Source organism: Pollachius pollachius (genome assembly GCF_949987615.1).
Source record: "Pollachius pollachius genome assembly, chromosome: 1".
NCBI classification, from domain to species: domain Eukaryota; kingdom Metazoa; phylum Chordata; class Actinopteri; order Gadiformes; family Gadidae; genus Pollachius; species Pollachius pollachius.
This window is the reverse complement of record NC_136934.1, coordinates 27,822,375-27,833,928: the sequence shown is the minus strand read 5'-3', so window position 1 is coordinate 27,833,928 and position 11,554 is coordinate 27,822,375. Positions and strand designations below refer to the sequence as shown.

Genomic DNA, 11,554 nt, shown 5'->3' with positions numbered 1-11,554 from the left:
GGAGACCAGGTTCAACCGTTTAATACAACTCTCGCTCCCCTTACACCGCACGACTACGAGAGTTTGTTTTTATTCAACGACTTCACAAATAGTAGCTCACGTCTACAACGGACACGTCACTCTCGGTGGCAGTGTCAACAATAATGAAAATGAACATGTTAATAGAACACAACATCCCGAACCCATTAACCCCACTTAACCCTAACAACAGAATCAATTAACAAAACCCCTTTTGTCAACTGACAACCCCAATTCCCAGAATCCCCCGCGGCTCCGGAACATGGCGCCCACACCCGTGGTCGCCACAGTAATATATCTTTTTTAATTACACATTATAATTAAGATTATTTCAAAATGATAACAACCCTCCCTCTGCCGTCATGGGGGTTGCCAGTGTTGCAAGATTCCGGCCCAATCTAGCAACACTGGCGGAGACTTTGATCCTAAGCAGTTTTATTTGTGCAGCAAAAAGCTCCGCTGCGCTTGAACTTCAGAAATGCTTGAGAAAATGTGGAGATACCGAATTACTTGGTCAAAAAAATTGCTAAGCTACTCAAAAGCTATTTTATTCAGAAAAAAAAACTATTTGTTGGTCATTTTTCGAACGCAAAGTATAATTGACCGCTGTCAAGGACAGGGGATTTTTTGCCGTCTTTCGTATCACTCCGCAAGTACCGGTAGCTTATGAACCCCAGCGTACTCGGTTGCTACGCGCCTAGCAACCGAGTACGTTGGACGTTGGTCTTTGGAGGACTATTTCTCTGCTAATCAACACTACGAATGGTGGTAACAGATAAATAAAAAGACATACCATGTGAAGTTATTTTTTTCGTTTTGGCAAGTAGCCATGTAATAAACGGGATTAAATATAGAACGGCGCCGGTCATTATCGAAAATAAGCCCCTTCAGGCCTCCGCTTCGTGTCGGTGTCCGGTTCGCCCTGTCGGGGTTTATTTTCCCGATAATGACCGGCGTTTTATACATTAATCCTTACATAACAGCGACACAATAAAACAGACCAGGCCAGACCAAATAACAATGTGTTTTTTTAATCTGAGTGTGTGATGTGTGTGTGTGTGTGTGTGTGTTCACCGGCTCCCGGATGAGTCAAAAGCAGCGAAAGAATTTCCCCCCAAAAGGGACAATGAAGGATAACTTAACTTAACTACCATAACATATTCTGCCGAAATTGCTATTCCATTTTAAATCAAATAGGCTACAGACTGACATGATAATCGACTCTCAGCTAACTAGCCTGCTAACTAACTAGCCTACTAGCCTGTTGCAAAAAATGATAGCCTAACTGAAAAATGATTTAGGTCTACTATTTAGGCTAGTCCTAATATCAAACAACGTCATTACAATCATACGTAAATGATGATTAAAAAAACACAAAGGCCAATGTTTATTGTGAATGTCGCAATATATCAATAAATAATTACATAAATAAATCAAAATCAATAATAAATCATACTTACGTAACGCAACCGTGTTCCAGCAAAGAAAATCTCAACTGATATGATCGTCTCTGCTCTAGGCTTTCAACGTCTTGGCGCGTCCGCGTTGGCGGATCAGACACGGGTCCGCTCTGGATCCGCAATATATCAATAAATAATCAAATAAATAAATCAAATAATAAATAATAATAATGAATCAATAATAAATCATAGCTCAACTTACATGATCGTCTCAGCTCTTGGTGTACTTCTAACAGTTAAAGGCGCATCGGATCCGACACGGGTCCTCTGGGCGGCGCCAAAACGGATGTGACAGTAACGCGGGTTTGGTGACTCCTATGCGGATCCGCCTAGGAGTCTCCTGCTGTGTGGGAAGAAATAACATTTCATAAACAATTTGTATTATTTATTTATAAAACAAAATGAAATTTCTTCCACTTCATGTTTGCGGTCATAAATCCGAATCCAGTAGCCTACATTTTCTTATTTCCCATGGCTAGGGCTAGGGTTAGGTGGCTGGCAGCATTGCCCAGCGGGGACATGGACCTATAAAGAAAGAGCGGGGCGCATCAGGGCGGATCCGCACCCACGCTTCCGTCTTCGCTGTGGGCGGGGATAGTGTGGCTCTTTCAGAGTGTTTACAACCTTTGTCTCAAGAATCTGTTCCCGGAAGTCAAAGATCAGTCTTAAGTGTCCTACGAAGGATCGCATGGAGTGAAGAAGGAACACGTAAGTGTCTAAATAGGAATTGTATTTCAAGTAAAAATCGTTTTTTTGCGAATAGGCCTACTTAAAATATAGACATTCACACAGCGAATATGTGAACAACATAAGCTGCATGGTTGTGGTAAAGTAGCAGAACAGTGTTTCGCAAATGTTTTGGATTCGGCTTCGTGACCATCATGTTTATTGTGAAACAGACCAATAGCCCCCCCCCGCCCCAGTTCATAGCCCCCCAGATAATGAGCATGTCCCCTCCTTCAACAAAGACATTAAGGTAAAATAAAGTAAAATGAACTGTTGTTGTATTTTCAGGATTTCCTCACCTACCTCCAAGATGTTTGCCACGGCTACAAAAAACTTTGTAGAGGAGGTAGATAAGGATGGCGTCCTTATTCCAGTGTCCAGTTTAAATGACTCCATTAAAATATTGTCATTGGTTATCAAGCGGAGGCGATACTGGTTCTGGCAGAAACCCAAATATCTTGCCACAGATTTTTGTTTCAATGACATCTTGAAGGGTGACCAGCCGATACTTCCAGGTAAACCTTATTCCACGATGTTCTCATTTGAAGTTGACATGTTTTGTTGTTGTTTTGATGTATACTGTACAATTTCCACAGTTGTCACAGAGACTGACTTCATCAAGTATAATGGAAGATTCAGTGACAGCATGCAGGGTAATATAGAGGCTAATCTACACCCTGAAGCGGTGAATCTGAGCGTGGAGGGGAAAGACTCCTCAAAGCTCCGGTCGGCCTTTGGCAGTTTAAAGAAAGAAGAGCTCGATTTGCAGAAACTACTTCGAGATTCCAAAGACAGGTTAGAAGATGTCTCATAACCAACCTTTATCCTTTAACCATAATTATTAATTGTTTATTATGGAAGATCTCATAACTTAATGCAAAACAAAAACAATTTTGTCTAATCTATTCCGAATAAATTATAATTTTCTCATCTTCTCCTGTTTAGTGTCCTAGACATGTCTCACAGTCTAATACAGCAGACTAAAGATAAACACAGGGAGGTGTTTGGGGTGGTGAAGGAGAGGATTGAGACGACCCAGCCCTCCTCAGTCATAGAGGAGGTCCAACAGACTGGAGCTCTAGGAGGACTGCTGAGCCTCTGTGGACCCAAGGCCCTCAAGGTACTTGGGATATATGTAAGAGGCAAACGCTATGGCCGTTTTCATTTGCAAAAGTCAATATGGCACTTTTGCTATTTGGCACACATTAATAGGTATTTGGTTTTAATAATTGGATTGCAAAAATATCTCATGAAGAAGTAATTATTATATTCTTCAGTATTTACAGCCCTGATATCATTCGGCATATTGAAAGAAAGACAAAAAAGTTTCATTTGATATCTAGGTGTCCTTTAAAGAGAACGCCAACTTAGCTAAAGACAGCAATGTGACCATGGAGTTACCCCCACATACGACCATCGCTTATGGGCTCAGTGAACTGGAAGTGAAGCCCAATGGACACTATGGTGATTGACTCTGTTCATTATATTAGTACAGTCAGAGCACACACCAAAGCCTATTGCTCCATATTTTTATGTTGTATTTAAAAGAGACTGCTATGATATTTCTGCTCCCCCCAGAGCTGTGTCTCATGTCAGGCACTCATGGGGGCTTTGAGGTGGATGGATCTTCAAAGGAACAATTGGTTGGTGCCATTGATGGACACAATAATACAGTTAACAGTAACTGGCTCAAACAAGGTAGGGAGAACCGCTGGGCTGTCCTTCTAGCACCATTCCTCTCCAGCTCAGCCCTTTCTGTCCCATTAACATACTATATGTGTGTTGGCTATAGAGCTGGATGCTGCCTGCATTGACTTGTTGCAAAATATTTAAAATATGATGTTTAGTAGTTAAGTAGTTAAGTCATAACCTTTGTCCTTGCTGCCTTATGATCACATGAATGTGTACTTTGATCTGTACTGTGTACAAGCTATCTGGGCTATTACATCCTACTTTATTGGTGATTCACGTGTTGCCACAATACAATTATTGGTGTACATAAATGCTGAGTGCATCCTCATTCGTTCAAAGCACAAAAATGTAATTTAAAGCTGTTTATAAGGCCTCTAATATCATACCCTTGCTTTACAAACAATCAGAAAACAACTTGTTGAGAAGGAAAGTGGTAGCAAGACTAGGACATGTAACTGATATAAAATCAAGGTTTATAACGTAAGCTTCAGGTTTTTTTTCAACTGTTTTTATAATTCAAGATGGAGTGAGTTGGAGGCATTTTCTGTGTACATGATTCCTTTGAGGTTGTTTTCTCTATTAATGTTGATCGGCAGAACTGGACAAGTTGGGCAGTCATTTCCAACTGCTGTCGGGTCTCAAGGCCTCTACCAGATCCTCACTGTTCCAGTACTTCTGCTTAATCCTGAAGGAGAGAGAGACAGTCAGTCTACTGGAGAGTGTGGTAAGATCTCCAAAGTCCTTCTAACACTAATCATTTACATTTTTGATTTCAATAATTTCATAATCTATTTTCGATGTTTTTCTTTGTGCTCTCATTGCCTCTTAGCTCAACCAGATGCGACATGGTGAGCGGCCCCCTCTGGACAGTGTTCAGGCCGACTCTCAGAGACAGACTGTCCAGGCCTTACTGGAGGTCTTGGAGCTATCTGGTGAGGAGAAGAGTGTGGCGACAGAGGACTCCAGCTGCACTCTGCTTGCTCTGCACCTCGTTATCAGCGCCATAGATGGTAAATCAAGTTTATTTATGATGAATAAAGTTTAATCTAATCTAATGTCAGTGAAAACTGCTGCAGTATCTCTTAACTCACAGGACGAGGCTGTTCCCGCTAACTCCCTCTGCTTTATGTGAGACTAACCGCCGGCTCCGCTGCTTTAATGGAAGATGAGCGAGAGCCATTTTCAAATTAATTATCTCTCTAAACAGTGTATCCAAAGCATTATGTAGCCAAACGACTGCAGACATTGTACTTTCATGTCAAAATAGTTCCTAAAAGACAAAGGCTTTCTTGAACCCTAGATTTGGATAACAGCGTTGTCCGCTGGAGCGGGACCCCGGTCTGATCTCCTTAATGGAAGCAGATTTCACAAAGAGTTGATGTGTTGCGCCAAAACACGTTCTTGCATATGAAGCCTTTATTAATCTATGAAAAATTATAGATAATTAATCTATCTAAATGTATTCCTTGAATTACATTTACATTTACATTTAGCAGACGCTTTTATCCAAAGGGACTTACAATAAGTGCATTTGTTACAATAAGTACATTTGTCATAAGAAGTGAAACAATATATCGCTGTCGGTACAGTAAAGATGTTCATAGAACCAAGTGCAAGTATTACAATCGCTAGGCTGACCAGATGACCAGTGATTGGACTAGAAGCTGAGCTGCTTCCCTTGTGAGGAAGGGCCGGATCCTGCGGATGTTGTAAAGTGCAAATCTGCAGGATCGGGCCACCGCAGTGATGTTTGCGGTGCAGCATAACTGATTGTCCAACACTACACCAAGGTTTTTGGCAGTTGGAGAAGGAGATACAGTGATGTTCTCAACAGTGACCAGTAAGTCCATGTGTGGGCAATCTTTCCCTGGTATTAGGAGGAGCTCAGTCTTGCTGAGGTTAAGCCTCAGGTGATGGGCAGTTGTCCAGGTGCTGACTTCTGCCAGACATTCAGATATGCGTGTTGCAATCAGGGCTTTGTCAGATGAGGGAAAAGAGAGAAATAGCTGAGTGTCGTCAGCATAGCAGTGATAGGAAAAGCCGTGGGATGTAATTACAGAGCCCAGAGATCTGGTATAGAGGGAGAACAGAAGATGCCCCAGTACAGAGCCTTGAGGGACACCAGTATCAAGCGCGCAAGGTTTGGACAAGGAGCCATTCCATGTTACCTGATAAGTGCGATTCATCAGGTAGGATGTGAACCAGGAAAGGGCAGATTCAGCTATGCCAAGTTCGGCGAGAGTGTCGAGGAGGATCTGGTGGTTCACAGTGTCAAATGCTGCAGACAGGTCAAGGAGAATGAGAACCGATAAGAGGGACGAGGCTCTGGCCGCACGGAGGGACTCAGTCACCGCGAGGAGAGCCATCTCAGTGGAGTGTGCTTTTTTGAAGCCTGATTGGTGAGGGTCAAGCAGGTTGTTAGATGACAGATAGGAGGACAGTTGGTTAGCGACGGCACGTTCCAATGTTTTAGAGAGGAATAAAAGAAGAGATACCGGTCTGTAATTCTGGATGTCAGTGGTATCAAGGGTTGGTTTTTTGAGGAGAGGCTTTATTCTGGCAGTCTTGAAAGACGTTGGAACAATGCCAGAAGTGAGGGAGGAGTTAATAAGTGTGGTGAGAAATGGCAGGATGTCGTTTGACACAGCCTGGAGGAGGGAGGAAGGGATAGTGTCAAGGGGGCAGGTGGTGGCATGGTTAGATGTTATAATTCTGTTGACCTCGTCTGAGGTGAGAGGGATAAATTGGGTAAAGACAGAGGTGGGGTTGGGGGGAGGGAGGATGGTGGCAGTGATAAAAGAGGAGCTAATGTCCTTTACTTTCTGGGTAAAGTAGGTAACAAAGTCATCAGCAGTGAGGCAGGAAGGAGGAGGAGGGGAGGGAGGGTTGAGGAGGGAAGAGAACAAGGAAAACAGTTTCCTGGGGTTTGAGGTGGAGGAGTTAATTTTGGTCCGGTAGAAGGCAGATTTGGCTGTTGACACAGTGGAGGTGAAATCAGAGAGAAGAGATAGTGAGATAGATCATTAGGACAGTCTGATCTCTTCCATTTCCTCTCAGCTGCCCGCAACTCTGCTCTATAGGTCCGCAGAGATTCAGACAGCCAAGGAGGGGGGGGGTGAAATCGCGCCGGTCTGGAGTGGAAGGGACAGAGGGAGTCCAAAGAGGAGGAGAGGGAGGAAAGCGTGTCAGAGGATTCCTCTGTGGATAGTTGAGAGAATTGTTCAATAGAAGGTAGTGAAGACAGAACAGTTGAGGCAAACGTAGATGGAGAGAGAGTTTTGAGGTTGCGGCGGGTGGTGACCATGTGGGGACTAGAGAGAAGGGGGGGAGAGGACTTTAAGGGGAGAGAAAAAGCAACAAAGTGATGGTCAGACATGGGGAGTGGGGTAACAGAGAGAGCAGAGGTGCCACAGGACCTTGTGAATATCAGGTCAAGCTGGTTCCCGGCCCTGTGTGTGGGAGGAGAAGGGGATAGTGTTAAGCCAAAGGTGGCAAAAAAGTTGGTTAATTCAGGTGAGTGCAACTTCTCTGGCAGGATGTTAAAGTCCCCAAGTATAACGAGTGGTGTGCCATTCTCAGGAAAGCAGCTGAGAAGGGCATCCATTTCATCATAGAAGTCACGAAGGGGACCAGGGGGACGGTAGATTACCACAATGAAGAGATTAATAGGAAGGGTGACAGTGACAGCGTGGAGTTCAAATGCAGATCTGGCCAAGTGTTCTAGTGGAAGGACCTGATAGGACCACATCGGAGAGAGGAGGAATTAAATGTTGTATTGCTAATTGATGGACCCAAGTGGGAGTGTATACAAATGAAACAGCAGGGGACCAAGACTTGACCCCTGAGGTAATACAGTGGGGCAAAAAAGTATTTAGTCAGCCACCAATTGTGCAAGTTCTCCCACTTAAAAAGATGAGAGAGGCCTGTAATTTTCATCATAGGTATACCTCAGCTATGAGAAACAAAATGAAAAAAAAAAAATCTAGAAAATCACATTGTCTGATTTTTAAAGAATTTATTTGCATATTATGGTGGAAAATAAGTATTTGGTCAATAACAAAAGGTCATCTCAATACTTTGTTACATGCCCTTTGTTGGCAATGACAGAGGCCAAACGTTTTCTGTAAGTCTTTACATGGTTTTCACACACTGCTGCTGGTATTTTGGCCCATTCCTCCATGCAGATCTCCTCTAGAGCAGTGATGTTTTTGGGCCACACGGACTTTCAACTCCCTCCAAAGATTTTCTATGGGGTTGAGATCTGGAGACTGGCTAGGCCACTCCAGGACCTTGAAATGCTTCTTACGAAGCCACTCCTTCATTGCCCGGGCGGTGTGTTTGGGGTCATTGTCATGCTGAAAGACCCAGCCACGTTTCATCTTCAGTGCCCTTGCTGATGGAAGGAGGTTTTCACTCAAAATCTCACGATACATGGCCCCATTCATTCTTTCCGTCATACGGATCAGACGTCCTGGTCCCTTGGCAGAAAAACAGGCCCAAAGCATGATGTTTCCACCCCCATGCTTCACTGTAGGTATGGTGTTCTTTGGATACAACTCAGCATTCTTTCTCCTCCAAACACGACGAGTTGAGTTTTTACCAAAAAGTAATATTTTGGTTTCATCTGACCATATGACATTCTCCCAATCCTGTTCTGGATCATCCAAATGCTCTCTAGCAAACTTCAAACGGGCCCGGACATGCACTGGCTTTAGCAGGGGGACACGTCTGGCACTGCAGGATTTGAGTCCCTGGCGGCGTAGTGTGTTAGTGATGGTAGCCTTTGTTACTTTGGTCCCAGCTCTCTGGAGGTCATTCCCTAGGTCCCCCCGTGTGGTTCTGGGATTTTTGTTCACCGTTCTTGTGATCATTTTGACCCCACAGGGTGAGATCTTGCGTGGAGCCCCAGATCGAGGGAGATTATCAGTGGTCTTGTATGTATTCCATTTCCTAATAATTGCTCCCACAGTTGATTTCTTCACACCAAGCTGCTTACCTATTGCAGATTCAGACTTCCCAGCCTGGTGCAGGTCTACAATTGTGGTTCTGGTGTCCTTTGACAGCTCTTTGGTCTTGGCCATAGTGGAGTTTGGAGTGTGACTGTTTGAGGTTGTGGACAGGTGTCTTTTATACTGATAAGGAGTTCAAACAGGTGCCATTAATACAGGTAACGAGTAGAGAACAGAGGAGCCTCTTAAAGAAGAAGTTACAGGTCTGTGACAGCCAGAAATCTTGCTGGTTTGTAGGTAACCAAATACTTATTTTCCACCATAATTTGCAAATAAATTCTTAAAAAATCAGACAATGTGATTTTCTGGATTTTATTTTTCATTTTGTCTCTCATAGCTGAGGTTTACCTATGATGAAAATTACAGGCCTCTCTCGTCTTTTTAAGTGGGAGAACTTGCACAATTGGTGGCTGACTAAATACTTTTTTGTCCCACTGTATGTATGGAATGCCAACTTCGTCTGATCCAAAGTTACCAATAGGAACATTGAAAGGTCTTCCATTGAGATAACGAGAACGCCAGTTAAAGCTGCAATGCATAAAGCCCCTCCCACGCTGGGACTATTAAGTGCTTTATCTTCACTATATACCAGCTGAGGTTACTGTGTCCCAGTCAGTATTCTCACACTTGGTGGTGGGCCACTGTTGCAGAAATGACAGATGACTGCCGTGCTGTCCTGGGGTCCTGCTGTACCCCCCAAGTGTTGAAGTCCCTGGACCTGCTGGTATGTATTCCATTACTATGGTCAACATTGTATAATACAATATATCGTCCTGCCATTTTGTGAACATTCTTATCCAAAGCATTTCTAAAGTACCATGAGTGCATACATTATTCACATAGTGGGCCAAGGTGGCAACCCGTACAGTGTTAATAAAGCTCTACCAGTTAAACCCCTGACCCGTAAAGTGTTAATAAAGCGCTACCAATTGAGCCCCTGTTGATAAAGTACAGTGTTAATAAAGCTCTACCAGTTGAACCCCTGACCCGTAAAGTGTTAATAAAGCTCTACCAGTTGAACCCCTGATCCGTACAGTGTTAATAAAGCTCTACCAGTTGAACCCCTGTTCACAAAGTACAGTGTTAATAAAGCTCTACCAGTTGAACCCCTGACCCGTACAGTGTTAATAAAGCTCTACCAGTTGATAAAGTGCAGTGTTAATAAAGCTCTACCAATTAAAATAGACGGGACCATTGATTGATGACAAGCAACAAAGCTCGTCTTAAACCATTTCGAGTACATTTCAAATCTCAGACGATTCCTTTCCACACACGCGTTTCAGGTGCAGTGTGTCACCGAGGCTGGTGAGATGTCTCTGAGCAGTGGGGACCTGGCTCCCCTCACTGGGGACACCTACCAGAGAACAGAGATGCTGTTTGCCTCCTGCGGAGTGTCGCTGATGGGGGATGGAGAGCTGCTGCGAACAGAGATCAGCCGCCAGCAGACAGACCCTACTCTCATACTGTGTATAGTTGTGAAAGGCCTCGCTTCAATATCTCACAGTGTTCAATGCCACTTGTAATAATTTTAGTTGCATGTATTTTGTTGATTTTTACAATGGAGGATGTCAATGTTTTCTATGCAAAACATGTTGCCCTCCTGTTCAAGCCCTAACAGCCCTAAATCTGGGTAAGAACGATAACTATAGTAGGGATGAGTACAGGATGTAGTTGTTTGGTGTCACCTGGCCGACATTATACAACGTCAACAAATTTAAAACAGCCAAGTATCAAGAGGGGAGATTTTTAAGTTAAATTTGTTGGCGCCTCTAACTTGTGTGGACTTATGGAAACATACCGGTAAGGCACAGACTTGGAAAAAAGTATTTTTCAATAAACTCCCGGTACGCTAACTAGGTTGTTGATGCTTTGTTTTATGTGTAGGGACTCTAATCATGCTACTGCAGAGATTTGGTGCTATTTTGAGCAATATTAGTGGTTAGAAAATGCAGATTTGGAAGCGTTCACTCTGCCCCAAGCCAATTACATGGAAGCCATTTGGGCTGTTACATTGCTCCGGGCAACTTTGGGCAAGCTCTATGCTCGATTATCAACGAAGTATCTGAAGGGCTTATTTTATGGGTTTTCATGGCGAAAAATTCGCGTCGAGAGCAGCGAAGAGCAGTAATTCACAAAGCGGCCTCACACAAAACCTAAGATTATCAAACTTCTTCGCGAAAGTTTTTAGTTTTCTTAAATTATCATTTAAATCCATAGACAACATATGTGTTATCCGGGGCATATAAAGACTGGGACCAGAAGATAATTACTTTCTCTCCATTGGAACCCATTCATATTTTTCGATCTCATAGGTCCCATGGGCTCTACCGGAAGAGGCGTAACTTCGCCACTCTATAGAAAGTAGAGCGAGTTCAGTGAGGACTAAAGTACTACTCGTCAACAAAAATGGCTGCGCCCGTAAAGAGATTTAGTAGGGTCCCCTATTGTTTCTGTAACGTTTTTTTTCCCCCTCAAATTCTGTAAAAGTCATACTGCAGCCTATACCTTAAGTCGAAAACTCTTGAAATTTTCAGGTATGGTTACCAATAAATAACTACCCATAAACCCATCCTACCCATAAACCCTTTGTGGTACTGTACCCAAAGGTGGTGCTATTGTAAAAAATCATGAATTAGGCTCATTTTTCAT

The 11,554-nt window shown here is 43.3% G+C and overlaps 1 protein-coding gene across 2 annotated transcripts; it reads left to right on the top strand.

Annotated features, from left to right (window-relative positions):
- Positions 1-2,055: 2,055 nt before the first annotated feature.
- gsdmeb (gasdermin Eb) lies at positions 2,056-10,758 on the top strand. 2 transcript variants are annotated; one of them, XM_079749360.1, is made up of 10 exons: positions 2,056-2,186; positions 2,493-2,719; positions 2,801-2,999; positions 3,150-3,324; positions 3,548-3,668; positions 3,783-3,902; positions 4,493-4,620; positions 4,726-4,906; positions 9,556-9,629; positions 10,189-10,758. In XM_079749360.1, the coding sequence occupies exons 2-10, from the start codon at positions 2,515-2,517 to the stop codon at positions 10,426-10,428; spliced, it is 1,443 nt and encodes a 480-aa protein (XP_079605486.1). In that variant the 5' UTR covers positions 2,056-2,186; positions 2,493-2,514; the 3' UTR covers positions 10,429-10,758. The 2 variants fall into 2 exon arrangements, with proteins under 2 accessions (XP_079605486.1, XP_079605485.1); XM_079749359.1 differs by having other exon boundaries at positions 3,150-3,339.
- Positions 10,759-11,554: the final 796 nt, after the last annotated feature.

Excerpts from the sequence above, each read along its gene's own strand:
- gsdmeb (XM_079749359.1), top strand. The coding sequence starts at position 2,515 with ATGTTTGCCACGGCTACAAAAAACTTTGTAGAGGAGGTAGATAAGGAT. Across the intron at positions 2,720-2,800 it reads TGACCAGCCGATACTTCCAG|TTGTCACAGAGACTGACTTC; the intron begins GTAAACCTTATT and ends CAATTTCCACAG. Across the intron at positions 4,621-4,725 it reads TCAGTCTACTGGAGAGTGTG|CTCAACCAGATGCGACATGG; the intron begins GTAAGATCTCCA and ends ATTGCCTCTTAG.